At 38.6% G+C, this 25282-nt stretch overlaps 1 protein-coding gene across 6 annotated transcripts in view; it reads right to left on the bottom strand.

Annotated features, from left to right (window-relative positions):
* Positions 1 to 25282, bottom strand: part of RNF111 (ring finger protein 111) — an 87137-nt gene that overhangs the window by 11239 nt on the left and 50616 nt on the right. For all 6 annotated transcript variants that reach the window (XM_023510087.1, XM_003784385.3, XM_023510086.1 and 3 more), the window contains 5 exons: positions 18972 to 19291; positions 9127 to 9388; positions 5641 to 5983; positions 2550 to 2675; positions 1012 to 1138 (listed from right to left, as the gene is read on the bottom strand). In XM_023510087.1, the coding sequence (XP_023365855.1) occupies positions 1012 to 1138; positions 2550 to 2675; positions 5641 to 5983; positions 9127 to 9388; positions 18972 to 19291 (1178 nt within the window). The remainder of the gene's footprint in view (positions 1 to 1011; positions 1139 to 2549; positions 2676 to 5640; positions 5984 to 9126; positions 9389 to 18971; positions 19292 to 25282) is intronic.

Raw genomic sequence — 25282 nt, 5'->3', positions numbered from 1 at the left:
CAAGTAGCTGGGACCACAGGCGCCCGCCACAACGCCCGGCTATTTTTTGGTTGCAGCCGTCATTGTTGTTTGGCGGGTCCGGGCTGGGGATTTGAATCCACCACTTTAGGTGTACGTGGCTGGCGCCTTAGCCGGTTGAGCTATAGGCGCTGAGCCCAATGTTTACCTCTTCTACTATAATATGCTAGCTGGTTTCCTCTTCCCACCTTTAAATCTATTTTCTACATAACTGAGGTGGTGATCCTTCTAACTACAGTCTGTTTAAATCACTCTAAAATCATAAACATGATCAGGACCTTCCTCATTCATGGGCTCCTGAGTTCTAGTTTCCTGGCAGAGGCTTTTTTTTTCTTGCTGCTGCCTTACACCTCTAAGATCTAGAAACACTAATTTATACTTGGAGTTCCAGTGCGTATGCTACAAGATAGCTCTTTACATACTGTAGTCTCTGCAAGCACCATTCCAAACTCCAAAGTCTGCTTAGAAATCACACATGCCACAAAGCTTATCTGAAACCTTCTTTGCAAAGCCTCTACCCTCAATAAGATAAAACCACTCCCAGTTCTGTACCACTTCTATGACCAGTATTTATTCCAAATAGCAAACTCAATGTCTGTTGAACTTATTCTTTAGCATTTTATTCTGGTATCAACAAAATCAGAACCTATTCAAATTAGATATAGAGAATTACAATAGTCCTTCTGCAATTTAGAAAATAAAAGCACAAATACATCAAAACACACTTACCACTATTTATGGTAAAAAAAAAAAAAAAAACTAAAGTATTATCCTAGTAACAGTGGATTGAGATTAGATTATCTTGATATACAGAAAACATTCACCTATTTATAGCATAATTTCCATCTAAAAAGAAAAATTATTCTCAAATTCTATGAAAACACCTATTACAACTAGTATGTTAAAAGAAAATAGGTTCAATAAGAGAAATCAAATTAGAAAAGGAATGCTACTTTTAGAGTATGTCACAATTTCAAAACATTTCTCTTTTACCATTAAGGGAAGAGCTCCTAATTGCAAGTGATGAAGTCGCGGAGGTGCATGGTAATGGGCCAGGTGAGGATGCAGTGCGCCAGGGGTATACGTGGCTGCAGTCACTCCAGCTTCAATTCCCAGTTCCCTGACAAAGGATGAGAACAGTAGTTTAACTTTTAGTCCTCCTTATAGTCTTTTTATTATCAAAGAAATGGGAGCATGTTTAGACTTTTAAAAGTAATCTAAGATTTCTAACTTACAAAGTAGAGAAAAAGATAATTTAGCCAAGAAATTTAACAAATGATAATTTCAATTTTATTTCAGAAATGAAAGCTGAAAATAATGTTTTGAGAACATGAAGAGCAAGCATGTATACTTGGCTCCCATATTACAAAGGAAGGAAATACAATGAATGAGTCCTAAGGTCCCTTCTAATCAAAAAGCCTGATTCTACATGAGGAACACAGAAAATGCAGTTTACTTTTTTGGTTTATCTGAATGTTATAGATCTCCTGGGGCTTTTGTTTGCCAGAAATTGTGTCTTTGTTGTTCACATCAAGGATAATTAGAATAGCAAACTCTACCCCTTATAATAAAGTATAGACAAAATTTTAGAAAAGGTAAAACTGGTATGTGCTAAATCTTCATTTATTTATTATCACTTTATGTTCTGCCTCAAAAGTCAGTCTGGATCAAGATCTCAATAACTGCCTACACACAATGGATTCGGAAAGAAAATTTAATGAAAAAATACTTCTGTTTCTCCAGGAAATACCACAAGCCTAGGAGCACGCAGGCTAGATTTCTCTTGTCAATGGCAGGAGTTAGGGATAATGGAATAAATAAAGACTACAAAGGTGGGGATCCGATAAAGAAGCTATTTACAGTAGGATCAGTTTAGGGAGTTAAGTGTGGTAGCAGACACTCCTGAAAAACAGCAGGAAAAGGTCTACTCCTCTCATTTTCAGGTGGAATCTAAAATAGTGCAATACCTACAAGTAGAGAGTAGAATTTTGGTTACCAGAGATGGGGGGAGGGGCAGTGGATGTGTGCTAAGAGGAGATGTTGGTCAGTGGATACAAAATTTCAATTAGACAAGAAGAATAAGTTCTGGTGTTCCATTGAATAGCATGGTAACTATAGTTAATAGTAATATACTGTGTATTTCAAAATTGCTATAAGAGAGGATTTCGAATATTCTCACCACAAAGAAATAAGCATGTGAGGTGATAAATATGCTTATTAGCCTAATTGAACCTTCCACAATGTATACACGAATCAAAACATCACAGTGTACTCTTAAAATGTATACAATTATTTGTCAATGAGAAATAAAATGAAACTTAAAAAAAAAAAAAGGTCTACCTCTGCTTGACATGGTTCCCGGCTCAAGAACTCAAGCTCCTCCTCTTTCCTCTCCAGGCTTTTACCTGCCCAGAGGCTGTGTCTCCCAGCAAAACAGGGAATTAGGTTTCTTTACATCACTCTTCTGTATGGCATTCTACTACAGAAACACTTATTATACAAAAGCTGCTTGGCATAAACAAAATACTAACCAGGCAGATCTCTCTGGAGCCTGTCGAGGATGTGAAGACATAGTCTGAGGCACATGAATATGATGCCCATGACCATAGTTTGGGTGCATCCTGTGTGGATGGGGTGGGGGGCGTTCATGTGCCCGCCTGGAAACACAGAACACAAAAAGACCACTGGAAATAATTGAATAATTGGTTATTTCTTATGCAGAAAAAAATCTAGAATATTATAAACATCTGTAGAATAGTCATAAAATTTTATGTCAATAAATTATAAAACTGTAACATAAAATTATTTAATAAGAAAACTTAACCTCCCTCTAAAGGTTCTAATTCAAATCATCAAAGGAAAACGGCAATTTAACATTATCTTATAAACCTTCTTTACAACAGTTAAAATATGAGAAAAAGAATTTAATAAGGTCAAGTGAGGTAGCTCACACCTGTAATCCTAGCACTCTGGGAGGCTTAGGCTGGTGAATTGCCTAAGCTCACAGAGTCCAGACCAGCATGAGCCACAGCAAGACCTTGTCTTTAAAAAAACAGCCTGGCATTGTGGCAGGTGGTTGTAGTCCCAGCTACTTGGGAGACTGAGGCAAGAGAATCGATTAAGCCCAAGAGTTTAAGGTCGCTATAAGCTGTGACACCATGGCACTCTACCAAGGTAACAAAGTGAGACTGTCTCAAAAAAAAAAAAAAAAAAAAAAGAATAGAAATAAAACTTAAAACAATTGTTCTCAATCCTCCTAATGCTGCAACCCTTTAATATAATAGTTCCTCATGTTGTGGTGACCTCCACACATGAGAAGCAGCATCTTGGTTCCTAAGACCATTGGAAATATGTGTTTTCTGATGGTCTTAGGCAATCCCTGTGAAAGGGGAGTCATTCAACCCCCAAAGAGGTTGCAACCCACAGGTTGAGAACCACTGATTTAAAAAAAATTAAAACTTCCTTGCCAAGTGTTTCAACTACAAACAGGTTGTTTTATATAAACAAACAAGGCAGGAAAATGGAAACTTTTCCTTCATTCATTCACTTTTACTTTTTTTTTAATACAGGGTCTTGCTCTATCACCAAAGGTATAACTCACTGCAGCCTCCAACTCCTGAACTAAAGGAATTACTTCTGCCTCAGCATCCCAAGTAGCTGGCACTTCAGGTGAGGGCTACCATGCCTGGCTAATTCTTAAAAAAAAAAAAAAATTTTTTTTTTTTTTAAGAGATGGGGTCTTGCTCAATTGCCTAAGCTGGTCTTGAACTCCTGACTTTAAGTGATGCTCCTGCTTTGGCCTCCCAAAGTGCTGGGATTACTATACCTGATCTATTCACTCTTATATTGTAATGACAGTCAATTATTTTAATGAATAAAAGTTTAACAGAAAAACTTTCACCTTGTATTTTTAAGAATGTATATAGTACAAGTTAAAACACCTAGGAAACTAATATTTCGGCAGTAATAGTGAGAGATCCTGTGTAATGATTTTAAAGTATTAAGCTAAAGGAAGCCACTACACAAATTAGATCATTAGTTAGATCAAGGGTTTTGGAACATTTATGTAAGGGATCAAAGAGGAAATATTTTTGGCTTTATAAGCCATATGGTCTCAACCGCGACTATGCAACTTAGCCTTTCTCATGTGAAAACAGCCATAAATAACAAGTTAACAAATACGTATAGCTGCTTTCCAATAAAACTCTATTTACGAAAATAGGCAAATAGAATGAGACCAACAGAGTGTGCTGCCTTAAATTATTAATAGAAAATCAGATTCAAAATTATTAAAATAAAGAAAAAACAGTCCTAAGTTTGGGAAATTTTAATATTTTAATTTACAAATAAGTTAAGACTATTTTTCAATGCCAGTTATATTTTATTTTTGTGACAGAGTCATGCTATGTTGTCCATGATAGTCTTGAACTCTTGACCTCAAGGGATCCTCTAGCGTCAATATTTTAAAAAGCTGGGATTATAGGTGTGAGCCATTGTCCCTTGTTTCACTGTTTTGTTTTGTTTTTTTGAGACAGAGCCTCAAGCTGTCACCCTGGGTAAAGTGCTGTGGCATCACAGCTCACAGCAACCTCCAACTCCTGGGCTCAAGTGATTCTCCTCCCTCTACCTCCCAAGTAGCTGGGATTACAGGCGCCTGCCACAGTGCCTGGCCATTTTTTGCTTGCAGCCATTGTTGTTTGGCGGGCCAAGCGGGATTGGAGCTGGCCAGTTCAAGTGTATATGGCTGGCTCCTTAGCCTTTTGAGCCACAGGCACCAAGCCTCACTGTTAGTTTTTGAAAATTCTGTTAATATTTATTTGTCTTGCCTCTGGTTAGTAACATATGGTAAATATAATTTAAGTTAAATCAAATCTTGGATTACTTTAGATATTGTTCCTCAGAAGAATCAATTTTAACACTAATCCCTACTATGGGATACTACAGAAACAAAACATTGGTTTGCATGAAGAAATGATCCTAGGGCAGCAACTGTAGCTCAGTGGGTAGGGCACTAGCCACATACATTGAGGCTGGTGGGTTCAAACCTGGCCTGAGCCCGCTAAAACAACAATAACTGCAACAAAAAAATAGCCAGGCATTGTGGTGGGTGCCTATAGTCCTAGCTATTTGGAAGGCTGCGGTAAGAGAATCACTTAAGCCCAAGAGTTTGAGTTCGCTGTGAGCTGTGATGCCATAGCACTCTACTGAGGGCGACATAATGAGACTCAAAAAAAAAAAAAAAAAGATCCTAGGACATATGCTGAGAGTGGTTTGATTTCATTAAATAATATGATATAAACTTGTTTTATCAACACCTACAATTCAGAAGGCGGCAGAGGAAGATTATGGTTAGTGAAGAATCAATTTCCTAGCAAACAGCATTTAGTACAGCAACATCATTTCCAAAGATGTCATAGTTTTATTTTTTGAGACAGGTCTTGCTATGTTGCACAGGCTGGACTTGAACTCCTGGGCGCAGGCAATCCTCCTGCCTAAGCCTACCAAGTACCTGGCACTACAGGCATGCACCACCTCCCCCAGATAGGCTTTATAGTTTTAAAAGACCAATGGAAATAGAAGAAAAAGCAAAAGTGATTTTCTTTTGAACACTGTGTAACATACGTTGGATGCTGCATCATCCTCCTCCTTTGAACTTCCATCCTCTGCATCACTTCATGAGGATGCAGTCTCTGGGCTGGAGGTGCTGTGGCTGGAAGATGGTGCGAAATTGGCTGGTGTGTCGGAGGAAGATGCTGAGGGATTGGTGCAGCTGTACTGGCTAAGTGAGGTGGAGGGGCCACAGGGTGAGATGTTGCATGAGAAGATATTTGAGAATGGAAAGCATGTACAGGGTGAGGAATAACATAATCCACTTGAGGTGGTGGCTGAGTCTGAGGAGGGGGGTTTCCATGAGAGTGGGGGCAGGTAGAAGCTTGATGATGAAGTGGCCTCGTCAAAGAAGCATCTGCAAGAAAAACATTTCAAGTATGTTACACAGGCACCCTGCAGTTAAGTACATATTCCTACTGTACTTTTAAACATGTTTGCTCATATTTAATTTTTATGAAAAGTTTATCAGTGCTTAAATCTGTTCAAGCAATCTTTTTCCTTGAATAATCTTAGATATCTTCTCACATTAATACATACAGTTTTACTCCATTTACAACTTCACAACATTCTATTATAGGAAATACACCAAATTTATTGAAGAACTCTCCACTAATAAAAAGTGGAAGTAACCCCCCCTCCAACTGTGATAAATAAAAATGCCTCCTGTATTCATTCATTCTCTTTCACATATATCCAGGTATATATACACATACTTACAGATTGTTTTTGTAGCATAAATTCCTATAAGCAGTTGTGAGTCTGAAAGAATATTTCAAATTCAGATACCTAATGACAAAGTACCCTTCCCCAAAAGTTGCCATATTAGTATTTCTATCAACAGTACACAGGAATGCCTGATTAACTCTCCTGGGTCACTAAATTTTTTAAATAAATATGAATCTGAGGAAAAAAAAAAACTTTTATTTATTGACCACATATTTGTTCTCCTTAGAATCATCTATTTATATTCTTAGCCTATTGTGTTATTCATCTCTTCATTATGGATTCTCTGTGACTGCGGATGCTTTAACAAAATAGGATACAAATATTTTTCCAAATTGTCTATTTCTCCCTACCACATGTCATTTTTCCTATGCTATATAAGATGAAGGGGGCATATTTGCGAGGAAACTGCCATGGAAGTAAGTCCTTATTAAGATGTTCCTTCCTCATTCCAAATCTTCATGTTTCAGAGACTGCTGAAAAATCCCTCTGAAGAATACATCTTTCTCTTACCCTGAGAGATCTCCAACTACTTGGTGTGCAAAAAAAGTTTGTCTCCTCAAATTTAGTCCAAATTTCATTTTACTGTAAGATATTTTTGATAGTTTCATTACAGGTGGGTTTTCTTCAATTTTTAACGTTTGAGTCATTTAGCAGGGGCAAAAGTTAAGTAACCATAACTTTGTGTATCTTCAAAGGATAACTTGTTAACATGTATTTAAAGGAAACTTTCATTAGAACCAATGTAAGGTGTGAGGCAAATTTCTAAACCAATTTTATAAAAGTCATGTTTTCCAATCAATGCTTTACTCTTTAAGAAGGCTCAAAGCTCAGTACCTCTTGGTCACACACAAAAAAGAATTCACAAAAAAGAATTCACTATGTTTTATCATGCTATTAACTATCCTTCCTCAAATTCACAGCATTACAGCATTTTTTCCAGTTTCACTTCAAAGTTTTCCATTTCTGTGGTCATTATGCAAGACAATAATTCACAAGTATTTTAAAACCTTAGTTTTGCTTCAGAATGAATCAATTTAAGTTTAACTCTTCAGGCAGCACTTTAATTAAATGGTTACCTAACAAAACAAATTGCTAACCATTATAAACAGTGATCTATTCTGCATTCCCCTAGATCATTTTCCTTCCTTTTCTATTTATGTGTTCCCGCCAGCGAAAAAATAATTCTTGATGTTGCTTCCTAAAAACCTCAACATATCACTTGCAGATGCAATGTAATGTAGGATTTGTTCTAACATTTACTCATTAACCTTTTGCAGCTTTATATATTAAGTGTATATGAGTCACTTAATAATTAATCATACATAGTGTTACGCATATATCTCAGGTTTGAGAACAGTAGTGTTCACAGGCATGATCACAGTGCACTGCAGCCTCCAACTCCTGGGCTTACGCAATTCTTGTGTCAACCTTCCAAGGAACTGGAATTATAGGCTTGTGCCTGGCTTTATTTATATATCTTACCAATAAACCTTATTGATAAAATAGCAAAACTTATAAATAATAGCATTTCTAGTACAAGTGTTTTATCACTTCATCAAGACCATAAATTGTTCAAAACCAAGGACACGTGTTCTTATTGCACTAATAGTACTCGTACGCACATAAATATACTTGGGTCTTGGCGGTGCCTATGGCTCAGTGAGTAAGGGCACCGGCCCCATTTACCAAGGCTGGTGGGTTTGAACTCCGCCAAACTGCAACAAAAAAATAGCCGGGCATTGTGGCAGGTGCCTGTAGTCCCAGTTACTCGGGAGGCTGAGACAAGAGAATCGCCTGAGCCCAAGAGCTAGAGGTTGCTGTGGGCTGTGATGCCACAGCACTCCACTGAGGGAGACAAAGTGAGACTCTGTCTCTAAAAAAAAAAAAAAGAAAAAAGGACTTGGGTCAAAGTAAAATTTATAGACGTTAAGAACTATTCCTGTGGGGAAGGCTGGGCAGAAAAGAAAAGAGAGAGAATTTTGAAGTATGAAGAAAGTGAGAACAGAGAGATTAAGTTACTAAGCTTATTATACAGAGCTGGGAGGTCAACTCAGATCTCTGTATTCTGAAGTCAGTGTTCTACTACACCACACTGTATTCCCTAGTTCAATTTAACAAATAGATTCACATGTAAATTAAAGCATTTGAAAGTGGCACATGGTGGCACAAGCCTATAGTTCCAACTACTCAGGATGCTAAGGCAAGACAATCACTTGAGCCCAGGAGTTTTAGACAAGCCTGGGCAACATAGCAAGATCTCGTCTCTAAAAATAAATAAATAAATAAAACTGGAAATGTATAAAAAAGAAGTATAGGAGAGCAGGGAAGAAAGTACATTGTATGTGAGTATGTTATAGACACATACCACATAGGAAAAGGACTCCAGGACAGGGTTGTCAAAATGACTCTAACAGAAGAGAATCCAATTTAAATTTCCTACCTTCTTTCTCATTCACCTTCAATGAGTAGTATAAATTGGTGTACCTCCTTGGGAAAAACTTTTAACAGTATTTGAAAATCTATACTCTATGACATAGCAATCAATCTCACTGTTAGAAAACTATTCTATAAACTCAAAAAACTACAAACAATTTAAATGTCCATCAACAGATGACTGATTTAATATACAATGGGAAAAATACACCATACTTTTAACCTAAGTAAATACTAAAAATTTATGAATTAGGATTAATGAAAGGTTATTTCATAGAGGAATGTACAATGCTTCATTTATACTGCCTCTAGTTTTTTCTGTGTTAACAGTATACTTACAAGGAGGTGGCATATAATGTCGACATGATGACAGAGAAGGCTGTGGAGGTGGTTGGGGCTGGGGCTGGGGCTGCGCAACCATGCTTGATCCGTAACTATCTATTGACAATGGCTGACTCGGGGCAGCAGCAGCCTGATGGCCAAAAATTGCAGCTCGGGAAGAAGAAACAGGGCAGCAGGGGTCAAATGCAGATGCTCCATGAAAACTACCACTTCCATGACTTCTGATACCGCTGTTGCTCAGATCTACTGGCAAGGCCTGCTGTGTTAAAAACAAAAATATTATATTTTATCTTTCTGAAGTTTGGTCACATTTCATATTATATTATAAAAGTATAATAGCTTCCTAATGGGCTCAGCACCTATTGCTCAGTGGCTAGGGCACCAGCTATATACACCAGAGCTGGCAGGCTTGAATCCAACCCAGGCCTGCCAAACAATGACAACTACAACCAAAAAATAGCCGGGCATTGTGGTGGGCACCTGTAGTCCCAGCTACTTGGGAGGCTGAGACAAGAGAATCACTTAAGCCCAAAAGTTTGAGGTTACTGTGAGCTGTGACACCACAGCGCTCTACCCAGGGCAACACAGTGAGACTCTGTCTCAAATAAGAAGTATTCCTAATGAACCCAAGAAAAATATAATTATTGAATTAATTTGAAAACAGTAGTATTTTTAATATGAAGACCTACTGAGTACCAAAGTAATTCTTGGATATACTGTATATATCAAATACAGGGGAGCGGGGGACAGAAGGGGATGGGATACAATTATAAGGATTTTACCTAACAAATGCAATCAGTGTAACCTAATTTTTTGTACACTCAATGAATTCCAAACAAACAACAACAACAACAACAACAACAAATACAGGGTGTCCATTAAGTTCATATGCAATTTACAATGTAAAACTATTTTAAACTGCACATGAACTTTATGGACACTCTGTATATCTTGGGTTGTGAAAACTGCAGTATTTTATACTTCAAACCTAAAATTTATTTTTAAAAATCAAGTGTAAGGTCATATCACAACATGAATTTTTTTTTTTTTCAGTCATGGTCTTGCTCTGTCTCTTGGGCTAGAATGCAGTATCATCATAGACTACAACCTCAAACTCCTGGGCTCAAGCGATCCTATTGCCTCAGCCTCCCAAGTAGCTGGGACTACAGGTGTATGACACCACACCTGGCTAATTTTCTACTTTTAGCAGAATCGAGATCTCACTCTTGCTCAGGCTATGCTCAAAAACTCCTGGCCTCAAGTAATCCTCCCACCTTGGCATCCCAGAGTGCTATGATTACAGGAATAAGCCCCTGTGCCTGGCTGGAAAGTTTAATATATTATTTTAAAGTCTATTTCTTAAATAGTACATACATCTTAGTATATAGAGATGAAATGTCAGAGAGAAAGAAATTTTAAAACCATACTTATAGCAAGCAATCAAGTTAAATTCTAATAGTGTAAACAAATCTACATTATTCTAAATAACAAAGAAAATAGAATTATTCAAGCAGAATTATGAATTAGCTTTGCCTCTTAATTCTCTTCACATATCAAAATAAAAAAAAAAGAAAAATTAAACCACTGATTCCTTTTACAGGCACACCTTATTTTATAGCACTTTGCTCAGTACCATTTTTCCAACAGCAAGTGCTCACATCATGTCTCTGGCTCATTTTGATAATCCTCACAATATTTCAAAATTTTTTTATTGTATTATCTATCTGCTGTGGTGCTCTCTGGTGATCTTTGAGGCTACTATCATAATTGTTTTGGGGGCACCCTGGACTCTGCCCATACAAAGTGGTAAACTTAAATGATAAATGTATCTTCTGACTGTCCCATACCAACGAGCTATCCTCCTGGCTCTCCTCCTCTCCTTTGGCATCCCTATTCCCTGAGACACACCAATATTGAAATTAGGCTAATTAACAGCCCTACAATGGCCCTCTAAATGTTCAAGTGAAAAAAAGAGTCACCCATCTCTCATTTTAAATCAAAAGCTAATTAATGCCTTAGGGAGGAAGGCATGTCAAAAGCTGAGACAGACCAAACAATTAGCCAAACTGTTAAAATTGTGAATGCAAGGATAAGTTCTTTTTTTTTCTTTTTTTGAGACAGAGCCTCAACCTGTCGCCCTGGGTAGAGTGCTGTTACATCACAGCTCACAGCAACCGCCAACTCCTGGGCTTAAGTGATTCTCTTGCCTCAGCCTCCCAAGTAGCTAGGACTACAGGTGCCTGCCACAATGCCTGGCTAGTTTTTGGTTGTAGTTGTCATTGTTGTTTGGCAGGCCTGGGCTGGATTTGAACCCACCAGAGGGCTCTGGTGTATGTGGCTGGCACCTTAGCCACTTGAGCTACAGGCACCAAGCCAAAGGAAAACTTGAAGGAAATTAAAAGTGCTCCATGAATACATAAATGATAAGAAAGTGAAACAACCTTATTGCTTACATGGAGAAAATTTTAGTGATATGGATGGATCAAACCAGCCACAACAATGCCTTAAGCCAAACTCTCATAATCCAGAACAAGGCCCTAACTCTCTTCAATTCTGTGAAGGCTGAAAAAGATGAAGAAGCTTCATAAGAAAAGCTGAAAGAAAGATGAGATTGGTTCATGAGGTTTAAAGAAGAAGCTGTCTCCTTAACAGAAAAATACAAGGTAAAGTAACAAGTGCTGATACAGAAGGTGCAGCAAGTTATCGAGAAGATCTAACTAAGATAATTTATGGAAGAGGCTATAATGAACAACAGATTTTCCTTATAAATGAAACAGCCCACTATTGGAAGAAGATGCCATCTAGACCTTTTGTAGCTAGAGAAGCCAACACCTGACTTCGAACTTCAAAGGACAGGCCAACTCTCTTGTTAAAGACCAATGTAGCTGGTGATTTAACCTTGAAGCTCATTTAGCATTCTGAAAATCCCAGGACCCTTAAGAATTATGCTATATCTATTTTGCCTATGCACTATAAAGAAAACAATAAAGCCTGGATGACAGCACATCTGTTGCTGAATATTTTAAGCCTACTGTTGAGACATACTGCTCAGAAAAAAAGATTCCTTTCAAATTATTTCTGCTCACTGACAATGCACCTAGTCACTTAAGATATCTGATGAGGACGTAAAGAGATTCATGTTTTCACACCTGTTAACACAACTTCCATTTTGCAGCCTATGAAACAATGAGTAATTTAACTTCCAAATCTTATTATTTAAGAATACATTTCGGCTCGGCGCCTGTGGCTCAAGTGGCTAAGGCGCCAGCCACATACACCTAAGGTGGAGGGTTCGAATCCAGCCCGGACCCGGCAAACAACAATGATGGCTGCAACCAAAAAATAGCCAGGCATTGTGGCGGGCGCCTGTGGTCCTGGCTACTTGGGAGGCTGAGGCAGGAGACTCACTTGAGCCCAGGAGTTGGAGGTTGCTGTGAGCTGTGAAGCCACGGCACTCTACCCAAGGGGATAGCTTGAGGCTCTGTCTCAAAAAAAAAGAATACATTTCATAAGGCTATAGCTGTTATAGCGATTCCTCTGATGAATCTGGACAAAGTAAATTGAAAATTTTCTGCAAAGAAGTTACCATTCTACAGGCTATTAAGAACATTTATGATTCATGGGAGAAGGTCAAAATATCAACATTATCCGGAGTCTAGAAGTTGTTCGTAGGATTCACAGATGATTTTGAGGAGATCAACACTTTAGTGAAGGAAGGAACACAGATTTAGTGGAAATAACAAAAGAATAAGAATTAAAAGTGAAGCCTGAAGATGTGACTGAAATGCTGCCATCTCATGAAAAAACTTGAATAGAAGATTCGCTGCTTCTTATGGAGAAACAAAGAAGGTGGTTTCTTCAGATGGAAGCTACTTCTGGTGAAGATGCTGGTAAATACTGTTGAAATGACAACAAAGGATTCAGAATATTCCACCAATTTAGTTGATAAAACAACAGCAGAGTTTTGAACGGACTGACTCTCATTTTGAAAATGCTACTGTGGGTAAAATGCTATCAAACAGTGTCACAGGCTGCAGAGAAATCTTTCATGAAAGAAAGAGTCAATGTGGCAAACTTCATTGTTCTCTTATTTTAATGAATAGCCACAGCTTCCTAATCTTCAGCAACTACCATCCTGATTAGTCAGCAGCCATCTACAATGAGGCTGCAAAAATCCTCCACCAGCAAAAAGATTACAACTCACTGAAAGCTCAGATAGATCACTGGCATTTTTAGCAATAAAGTATTTTTAAATTAAGGTACATTCACTTTTTTAGATAATGCCATTATACAGTTAATAGACTATAGTATGAACATTAACTTTTATACACAATGGGAAACAAAAAAAAATTGTGTAACCTGCTTTATTGTGATATTCACTTTATTGCAGCAGTCTAGATGCAAGCCCACAGTATTTCCAAGGCATGCCAGTATTAGGATATTAGGAATATGATTTTCAGAAGGCCCATTTACTAAGTTGGGAAATAAACCAGAGTTTAGGTTCAAGTAACTCATCAGTAATTTATTTCCCTAAAAGCATTCGAGTAAAACACCTTTACTTTATACTCTAGAGCAGATTACAGATAAGAATTGCTTCTTGGTGCTTAGCTTCAGTATAACTGTACTTTTCAAAATGTGATTAATGAAAATAAAGATTTGATGTTACATATGGAATTATATACAAGAACTATTCAATAGTGGAAGCTGAGGGACTAGAGATGAAGAAAGCTAGGACAATCCATTGTCAGAGATCCAGGACACCCAGCAGTCCTGAGAAGACTCAAAGTAGTCTTTCTACACTCAGTGAGTTCTAGGTTCAGGGGATAACAGAAACAAAAGGAACTTTGGATGTTGAAATGGAAGGGCAGGTAACGATACAGCAGAAGCTATGAAGGAGAAAAAAGAGCTCTTTTCTTCTTTTATACCAGCGGTTCTTAACCTGTGGGTCATGACTCACAGGAACTGTATTAAAGGGCTGTAGCATTAGGAAGGCTGAGAACCACCGTTCTATACTATGTGTCTATAATTAGTTAAGTAAATGGCTTTGTTCTGTTAAGTTGGCAAATAGAATATATGTCCTCAATTCTGATAAATAACAGTAAAGAGTAATATTGTGAAGGCCAGGCACAATGGCTCATGCCTGTAATCCTAGCATTCTGGGAGGCCAAGGTAGGAGGATCCCTTGAACTCAGGAGTTTGAGACTAGCCTGAGCAAGAGCAAGACCCCATCTCTACTAAAAATAGACAAAGTTAGCCAGGCATTGTGACCAGGTGCCTGTAGTCCTACCAACTCAGGAGGCTGAGGCATGAGGATTACTCCAACCCAGGAGTTTGAGGTTGCTATGAGCTATGAAGCCATACCAATCTGCCCAGGGCAACAGAGTGAGACTGTCTCAAACAAACAAAATATTGTGAGACTATGAATTTATGTTTATGATTTAAATCCTTTCCACACTTTCTTACTATTTAGATTACAACTGGCAAATGGACTAGACTATCAACATGTTATGAAGGTAACCAAATTTAATCTTAGCGTCATCGCTGGTCAGTGATTAAGAACATGCTCAGAGAGTAAAGTAGATCCTGATAGGAACTGAGGGTAAAGTTAAAGAATAAAAAGAGGAGGGAAAAAAATCAACAAGAACCCTCTTCTTCCCAATTCCAACAGTTCATTCAACCTTATTCTAAAAAGAAAAATCAATGTACAAGACAGGTATAGAGATGGGAAATGATATTATTTCACATAGATTATAAACAATAAATCATGCTAATTAAACAATCAAAAGAGAAAGCTGCCTGGTATGGTAGTATTTGCCTATAGTCCCTCTGCAGAGGCTGAGGAGGGAAGATTGCTTGAACACAGGCTATCAGGCCAGCCTGGTGAACGTAGGAAGATACTCTCTGTTAAAAAAAAAAAAAAAAAAAAAAAAAGGCTCGGCACCTGTAGCACAATGGTTACGACACCAGCCACATAAACCCAGGCTGGTGGGTTTGAACCCGGCCCAAGCCAACTAAACAACAACAACTGCAAAAAAAAAAAAAAAAAAAAGCTGAGCATTGTGTCAGGTGCCTATAATCCCAGCTACTTGGATGGCTGAGGCCAGAGAATTGCTGAAGCCCAAGAGTTTGAGGTTGCTGTGAGCTGTAATGGCATGGCCTTCTACTAAGGGCTAAATAATGAAAAGAAAGGAAAGGGAAAAGAAAAGGAAAAAAGGAAAAAGGAAAGGGAAGGAAACAAAGTAAGGAAAGAAAGAAAAAAAGAGGGAGGAAGGGGGGACTCGTGTATGTCACATCACATTTGAGCAAGTATAGTAAAGGCTATTTTGTAGAGTCAAGTGACTACTGCAACTTCTATGTTTGCAGGCCTAATTTTTCTCTTCCTATGCACAATGTGGCACTCAGTCATAGATATCTACACAATCACAAATCCTCAGATCAGTTGTTTGCTCTTTCCATTCCTCGACTTCCTGCTGTGCCCAAAGATGTACATTGAGGCCTGTCTCATGAGCACATGGCTAATTTTAGAGCCCTACAAACATCTATGAGAGTCTCAAATTGTTACCTTCAAAATCTTACTCTCTTCACTTTCATACCCATTATCGTCAGTGAATATCTGGGACCCTATTGATTTTTCTCAAATTTTTCTTGCAGTCAGAATACCTCTATTTAGAGATGGGTGTATACGTTAGTTACATTTACTTTACACTGAACACAGCTATAACAAGATTCTACCTATAATAAACTGACTTAGACTAAAAGAAAACATTGTAAAAATAACTGATCTCCCAAACCAGCTGTGTTATTTATTAATTCAACAGCAGAATATTCAGTGAATGACAGACCATTTGGCAGCTCTCTAATAAATGTATGAGAAGCTGGTAGATGCATTTCACCATTTTCCTACTATTGATATACTTAAAAGACCTCTTTTCAACCCAGATTTCTAGTAAAAGGAAATTATACTTTTTTTTTTTTGAGACAGAGCCTCATGTTGCCCTGGGTAGAGTGCCATGGCGTCACAGCTCACAGCAACCTCCAACTCCTGGGCTCAAGTGAGTCTCCTGCCTCTGCCTCCCAAGTAGCTGGGATTACAGGCGCCCACCACAACACCTGGCTATTTTTTTATTGCAGCCATCATTGTTGTTTGGCAGGCCCAGGCTGGATTCGAACCCGCCAGCTCAGGTGTATGTGGCTGGTGCCTTAGACATTTGAGCCACAAGCGCTGAGCCGGAAGTTATACTTTTAAGCAAATCCTTTCATTCAGACTGTTAGAAAGATCTTCCTTTCTATTTATGTATTTATTTATTTATTTTGAGACAGAACCTTGGTCTGTTGCCTGAGCTAGAGTACAAGTTGCATGATCATAGCTCACTGCAACCTCAAACTCCCAAGCTCAAGTGATCTTCCCCAGTACCTGAGATGATAGACATATGCTTGACTAATTTTTAATTTTTTTTATTATATAAAGATGATGTCTCACTATGTTGCCCAGGCTGATCCTGAACTCTTGGCCTCAAGTGATCCTCCTACCTCAGCCTCCCAAAGTGCTAAGATTATAGTCATGAACTACTATACCTAGCCTGGAAAGATCTTCATGCTCTCTCATTCCCAAGATACAGAAAAAGTTCAAACAATCAGTTAATATCTAGAACTATTCCTACAACAAAAATAACACCTAAAATCTCTCTAATCAGATTTTCTATTAAACTCTTTCAAATTTCCTACTGATAACAGCAACTACCTTTATTGTATAAAAGAAAAATTCCCTCCTTCTTAATTATTTTTGTCAGATGAAGAAGAGATAATCATCAAATTTTTTTTTTTTTTTTTTGAGATAGAGTCTCACTCTGTCACCCTGCGTAGAGGGCTGTGGTTATCACATCTCATAGCAATCTCAAACTCTTGGGATTGTACAATCCACTTGACTCAGCCTCCCAAGTAGCTATGCCTACAGGTACCCACCAAAACACCTGCCTAGTTTTTCTATTTTTTAGTAGAGACAGCATCCCACTCTTGCTAAGGCTGGTCTCAAACTCCTAAGCTCAAGGAATCCTCCTACCATGGCCTCCCAGAGGGCTAGAATTATAGGCATAAGCCACTGTGCCTGGCCTAACCACTGAAATTTAAAAATATGAAGCATGCACTTTAGGAATGGTCAAGTGATAGAGAAAAGCAGTTGCTCTGAATTTTCTCTATGACTTTTTTTGCATTTTTTTCTATCATATTACATGTCAAAGTTAGAGTTTTTCCCTGAAACAACAAGGAAAATTGGTTTTAAAGTATGCAACACTTAGATTTATATCACAACTATACATAACAAAAGTTACATAATGAAGCTCAGTGCCTGTAGCTCAGCAGCTAGGGCACCAGCCACATACACTGGAGCTGGTGGATTCAAATCCAGCCTGGGCCTGCCAAACAACGACAACTACAACCAAAAAATAGCCGGACATTCTGATGGGCACCTGTAGTCCCAGCTACTTGGGAGGCTGAGGCAAGAGAATTGCTTACGCCCAAAAGTTGGAGGCTGCTATGAGCTGTGATGCCCCAGCACTCTACCAAGGGCAACAGCTTGAAACTATCTCAAAAGGGAAAAAAAAAGTTACATAAAGATATGATATAGGCTTGGCACCTGTGGCTCAAGTGGCTAAGGCGCCAGCCACATACACCTAAGGTGGCGGGTTCGAATCCAGCCCGGACCCGCCAAACAACAATGATGGCTGCAACCAAAAAATAGCCAGGCATTGTGGCGGGCGCCTGTAGTCCCAGCTACTTGGGAGGTGGAGGCAGGAGACTCGCTTGAGCCCAGGAGTTGGAGGTTGCTGTGAGCTGTGAAGCCACCACACTCTACCCAGGGAAATAGCTTGAGGCTCTGTCTCAAAAAAAAAAAAAAAAGATATGACATAACAAAAGTTAAAACAGCATATAATACCTGACTTCATTTATCCCATGGAATCACCAAAACTAATTTAATATACCATATTGGATACTTCAAACATTCACTAATAACATGAACTAATTTACTTAAAATTTTTTGCTGATATTTCAATTCTCTATAAACTAAAAACCTCATCTGTTCCTGAGAAACGATGCTACAGGTTTACATCTGAGAAGGCTGTTTATTTCTAGATGAGTGGAGGATACAATGAACTCTAGAGTAGCAGGTAGAAGGGAAGAAACCAGGAGAATTTTCCAATTTCTCGTGAATTAGGCTGACACTATACTTTCAACACTCTGAGCTAAAATCTCAAAGATCAGATTCAACTGTAACCAAAAACATCAAAAAAAATCTCAGAATAAAAAAGTGATTTTTAAATTAAATTTGAGCTCAACACCTTGAGCTAAAATCTCAAAGATCAGATGCAACTGTAACTAAAAACATCAAAAAAAAAATCAGAATAAAAAAGTGATTTTTAGATTAAATATCACTTCTTACTTTCCACATACTTGGTCCCCTCAATTAGTTGCAATAACTTAGATCATCTGAAAATCATAATATTTAATTTTAAAACCCCCATAGACCATTGCATTAGGCCATTTTTCATGTAAAAATGTGACTCATTTAGTACAAAAATTTATCATTAGGGTTCTTTCCCTCCTCCTGAAAGCACCACAATAACAAAAGGAAGGTGGGTTGGCTTTAGCTCAAGTGGTTACTTCCTCACACTGGACTTTTCAGACATCTACAAAAGAAAGAAAGTAAGAAGGGGGAAAAGGCAGAAGGGGAAGAGGAGGGAGGAACGGAAGGGACAACAGAAAGGAAGATAGATGAAAAAGGAGAGGGTAAAGGGTAGCAGGGAAGGAGGCAGGAAAGAAAGACTGACCCATCAAATTCTACATACCTGGTCGTGGTAGCTGGTACCAGAATTACTATTTGCTCCACAAGGTGCCTGTACTTGTGGAGGTCTTTCCACAGGGCAAGTAGGATCACTAAAGGAAGGAGAAACTGGGACAGCTGGGTGGGCAGTATGGTGGTGGTGGTGGTGATGCTGAAAATGGTGACCATGCTGTTGAAAGCAATTTGTATGAGGATGTCCTAATGCATGGTGGTTCTGTGATGACCCTCCACATGGCGAGTGCTGGGGACAGCAGGAAGGTAACCTTGGCATTGCAGGAGGGCCAGGTTCTGTTACAGCAGTAGATGTAGTTCTCCTTGAGTCATCTTGAAACAGAAAAAATGCACAGAATAATCAAATCATCGAATATCACTGTGTAAAAAATAGGTACTGTATATAAGTACAGACAGAATAAAGAAATGTTTAGTAAATTCAAATCTCTGTAAATAAGGATGGGATGGTGCCACATTTTTAACATACACCTTATATAATTTTAGTCAGTAATCTTCACTGGGATTTTCCTAAAACTCTAAAATCTTTAAGAGGGTCATTTACCATGATGATATGGTGATAACACATGAGTCCTTCCACCATATGCTACAAAGCAAAAGATCTTCTACTGAGTTCCATGAACTCCAATACCATAAATCATTCCTACATAATGCAGACTGCTATGTACTTCTTAAAATCTCATCTTCTTAAGACATAACCACCTAACTCAGAGCATATGTGGCTGAGTCTCACTGACTACTACTATCTTTCCCCCTTCCTCTAGCCTCTAAACTCAGAACCAATGAAATATAAACAATGATGAGATTCTAATATTTAGAAAATATGTGTTTTATAATAATCTAGCGATTTATTGACATATAGTGAGGGAAAAATGATGAAGTCACATGGACCTGGGTTCTAATCCTGAGCCTGTCACTTAGCAATGTGACTTTGTGAAAGTTATTTATAACCTCTTTCTCATGTGCTTAAAATTGCCTTGCATGGTTGCTGTCAGAAAAGATGATAATGTGAGTCCTGATTATGCTCTCTACCGCATGCCCAGAGTTATTTTGAAGATACATTCTTCCATGCCAGAAGAACTGCTAAAGTGTCTGTCTCAGTGTTTCAAATTCATCTAAAAATCAGAAACCTTAACTCAAACTAAATACTACATAGAAACTAATAAAAGAGATTAAAAAGTGAGACTTCTGGTTAAAATTGAAGGGTGAAGAGCCCAAGCCAGAACTCTGCTGTCCACCCCCTCTCCCATGGCCTCCCACCTTCCAGGGTCTTGAGGCATAATCTCAAAGTCCTCAGGATCTGGAAACATTACTTTCCAAGCCTTGTTTTTAGAGTAACAAATATTACTCGCTCCTGTTATGGCTCATAGTACCTAGCTAATCTCTTCTGGGCCAATTTATCAATTAGGAACCTTCTCATTACCTCAAAATAATATAAAAATCCAACTCAAATAGCTTGAACCATGAAGGGAATTTATGGGCTCACATAAATGAATCTGGGGGTGCTTCAGGGTCTAGTTAACAGCATTCCAGGAAATTTCCCCCATGGTTTTCGTGGCTCTGCCCTTCCATATGTGTCATATCTTGCCATTGTTGATTATCTTTTGTGTAGGCCTAGCCTCAAAACTCTTGTTACATAGTATCTCTAATTCAAATTCCTACATATTTGTTTTTTCCAAGAGCCTAGTCTAGACTACTTGGGCTTATCTCCTGATAAGCCAGGAGGTTCTTAACCAGGGAACTAGAAGTTATGGGTCCATAAACCTAGATGGAAAAAAATTAATGAATTTTCACTAACCTCTAATTACCTTCTTGAATTAGTACTTCTTTGTCAGCATCAGATGACAGATTAAACATCCCAAGTAATTTGTAATAAAAACAAAGCTACCAAACTGTTTACTTTTTAAACATAAATGATAGCAAATTCAAAGTCTGCTCTATAATTGAGTCACATTCATTCCCTTCCAAACGTGCTGAATAACCTAGAGTGACAATTAGCATATCAGAAACTGACCACAATCACAGTCTCTTAGCTATGTTGAGTCCAACATTAAGTAACTATTTTCTATACATATTTGTAGCAATTACTCATTATGGTAGTAGCTTTACTTCCTGCAACATTTTCAGTGTTTTATCTCAGTCACCATATCAAAGTGTTGTACAAGTGAAAGTAATATTTTGTTTGTTTTTGTGATAGGTCTCACTCTGTCACCCAGGCTGGAGTGCAGTAATGTGTGGTCATAGTTTACTGCAGCCTTAAACCATCCTGAGCTCAAACAATCCTCCTACCCTAGCCTCCTAATTACCTGGGACTACAGGTATGTGCCACCAAACCTAGCTTTTTTTTTTCCTTTTCAATAGAGACAGGGTCTTGCTATGTTGCTGAGGCAGGTTTCACACTCGTGACTTCAAATAATCCTCCCAGCCTCCTTAAATGCTGGGATTACAGGTATGAACTACTACCCTTGGCCTAAATGAATGTCATTTATTGTTAGTTACTTCAAGAGATGAGCTAAAAATCACTAGCACACCAAATCCACTAACTGGGAAGGACTAAATGACCTACCCGGTTCCTGCCAACTCATTCTAACACTTTAATTAGACAAATTAATGTATTTGAACTTTCTCAAAGAATAAATTTATGACCAGAGCAAGAGACTATGGACTACTAAGGCCATGAGTAAAGTGATAGATATGACATTTATCTTTTTGGAAATAATTTGTCCTCTTTTGTTTCCGAAGGTTTTTTTTTTTTAGTACTACAGGCACGGGCCCACATCTGCTCACACCTGGTTGTCTTTAAATATTGTGAACGCAAAATCAGAGAGAAGAGGCAGCATGATGATGACAGTACATCTAAGGCTGAACACATGTTTAAGGGGCCAAGTTATTAACAGCCTGACTTTGTAACTCTACTTCCTAGGGACCACATTTGGCTTCCAATTAAATAATCTATTTTCCTGTAATCCTGAATCTCCTTGTTTCTCAAATATGCTTGTAACCCGAAGTAAAGACAACTGATTCTCCTCTGAGAGTTACTGACCAACTGAAAGTGTCATAAATTACAGGTAAAATATAAAAATGCCTGATTAAATAAAACATTTCCTTTTTATTGAAATTAACATCACAGTCAACTACAACTGAGATAACCACAAACTACACCCAGGAATTTAACTCTACAGCCCAGTGACATTAAATTGGTTAAAGTTTCTTCACTGTAATTCTAGGAGGATTAATGCAGGCACTTATTCATTTATTTAACAAGGCTTATCCATCATAAAAACATGATAAAAGATCTATAAAAGGAACCCGTAGAATGTGAAAAGTAGTAAAATGTACCTCGTTGGTTACTGCAAAAATCAGAAGTTAACACTGACCAATATTATAAGCTCAAGAAATGTTAGCTATTATTATCCAAAAATGTAAACTCTATTAGGATGAAAATTAGTATGTTTTGTTCTCATTGCCTAGAATAGTGCCTGATACATAATATACAACTGATATTTATTGAATAAACAAATATGTAAGACATCTTGTATGGATAATGCAAGGAGCACATGAAAAAATCATTCAGATGATGAACTGTTTAGGGCATATTGAGTTTGAGGTGATCCCACGATGGGCCAGTTGCCATTAAACTGTCCAATAGGCAGTTAGATATGAAAATTTAAAATAAGGACAGTGGTCTAGTGTAGCAGCCCGCATAGCTTATGGCTAGGAGGAGTTAAGAGTTATAAGAAATACCTGTAACGGAACACCTTGGTGAAAAGGGCATGGAAAGATTTAGTTATAACAAGCCTGAGAGAGCTCGTGAGATGATGAGAGCATTGGTGAATTGGCAATCTCTACACCTGTGGTGTTGAGAGGCACGAGCTCAGCCTTATATTAGGCTGGAGGAGAAGGCAGACAAAAAGCATGCACATTCTATCAAGGACTCACTTACTCTGACTCTGTCTCCTCTTTTGCCTGCAGAACGCCAGCACGGCGTCTCTCTGCTGAAGATTACCAAGCTCTGCTAAAGACTAAGATCTATCTGTTCTAAGAAGACTGCTTTACTCTAAGATACTCTCTCTCCCTCCAGCTAAAGTAGATAGCCCTCCAGCACTTAAGAGAAACTGTTCCTGAGCAAGGTAGCTTAGCGGTCTGCATCCGGAACCTAAGCCAGGCCCGAGACCTGGCCAGTCCCAGGCCCTGACAAGAGTCGTCAAAAGCACATCCTGACAGTCTAGAAACACAGATCAGAGAGTCATCAGCATTTTGGTGACAGGTGAAAACACCTACAGTTATGAAATGGGTCAGTTAAAAAAAGGGTGTTAGAATAGAGCCCTGGGGAGAACATAAAAAGGAGATTATTACCAGATTTTTAAAGATCATGTTTGTTCATTTTGAAAGGAGAAGCACATTAGAGGAAAGAATTTAAAGCAAAGAAAATCCACTTACGTGTACACAGACACAATACAAGTGTCTATGTACATGAACTAAGGGAATGGAACCAGAGAAGATGCTAAAGACATAGGGAAGATATTTGTTAAAGCAAGGTCAAGGACACACGAAGTGATAGGAGACAGAACACAGATAAAGTAACTAGAAGGGACAGTTAGGAGACAGGAGACCAAAAATCAGTTGAGAAAGACAGGTAAAGCTACACACAAGTTTTTATGGAGGTACTAGAAGTTGTAGGAGTTCATGTGTAAGAACATTCACTTATTTTTTATTTATTTCCCCCTGTGGGATGAATGCTTGAGGAGAAGAAGGATGTTCTGAAACACCACTGAGGGGAAGGAAAGGGAACTGATGGACATACATAACATTATGACGGTTTACAACCAAAATTCCAGGATATCAAAAATATACGGAGGCACCAATTCAAGTGGTTACATGATTTAATTTACCAGCACTGTTTAGGACCTTGGATAAGAGTAAAGCTGACAGCTTGCGTGATTTGAGGTTAGAAATTTGCAAAAAGGTACAAGCTAAAGACTAGTTTTGGGAAAAATAATCGAACTGATATTCCATAGGTCCTGGAAGAAAAGAAAGACAGTAGAATCCAGTGCTCCTAATGTAGTCTGACTACTTGTATCTGATGCTATCAGGTTTACATAGAGCAGTGGTTCTCAACCTTCCTAATGCCACGACCCTTTAATACAGTTCCTCATGTTGTGGTGACCCCCAACCATAAAATTATTTTTGTTGCTAAGTAGGCATTAGGAAGCTTGAGAACCACTGACATAGAGGAACAATTTGGCCTGGAGTAGGGCTGCCCCGGGTTAGAAAGATACAACATGAACAAGTCTATCTCACAGATGGTCATTAGCATAGTTTGAATAATAACAAGAGAGGGCCATTCAGCACTACAGTGAACTCTCTACCTAAGAGATTAAATCTGAGTTGTGAGTGAATAAGGATTTTAAAATAAATATGTACATATATAAATACATAAATAAAAGCTTTAGGATTATTTTAAAATAAAGTTGAGAGTGTGTTACATAAAATCTAGGTACCAACAGGCTACATAACACTACCAGGAGAGAGGGTTGAATGAGGGGAATTCAAATCCTTACCTCAAAGACTAATATTGACTTTAATCAACATAATTAACTCTTCAGATTTCTTCATTTGTAAGATGGGAAAGAGTATTGCAAACCTCAAGAATTTTCTAAACAATTAAATGATAGGCTCAGCACCCGTAGCTCAACAGTTAGGGCGCTGAACACATACACTGGGGCTGGCAGGGTTCGAACCTGGCCCAGGCCTGCTAAACAACAATGACAACTACAACTAAAAAATAGCCAGGCATTGTGGTGGGCCCCTGTAGTGTCAGCTACTTGGAAGGCTGAGGCAAGAGAATTGCTTAAGCCCAAGAGTTTAAGGTTGTTGTGAGCTGTGACGCCACAGCACTCTACCGAGGGTGGCACAGTAAGACTCTGTCTCAAAAAAAAAAAGAATTAAATGATAAAGCCAGGCGTGGTGGCTCACATCTGCACTCCTAACACTGTGGGAGGCCGAGATGGGTAGACCACCTAAGTTCAGGAATGCAAGAGCGAGATCCTATCTCTTAAAAAAAAAAAAAAACTAGCGGCTCAGCACCTGTGGCTCAAGCGGCTAAGGCGCCAGCCACATACACCTAAGGTGGAGGGTTCAAATCCCCAGCCCGGGCCCACCAAACAACAATGATGGCTGCAACCAAAAAATGGCCGGGCGTTGTGGTGGGCTCCTGTAGTCCCAGCTACTTGGGAGGCTGAGGCAGGAGACTCACTTGAGCCCAGGAGTTGGAGGTTGCTGTGAGCTGTGATGCCATGGCACTCT

The sequence above is a fragment of the Otolemur garnettii genome, unplaced genomic scaffold (assembly GCF_000181295.1).
Source record: "Otolemur garnettii isolate 467f Iridium unplaced genomic scaffold, OtoGar3 scaffold00011, whole genome shotgun sequence".
Lineage (NCBI taxonomy): Eukaryota > Metazoa > Chordata > Mammalia > Primates > Galagidae > Otolemur > Otolemur garnettii.
This window is presented reverse-complemented; position numbering and strand designations above follow the sequence as displayed.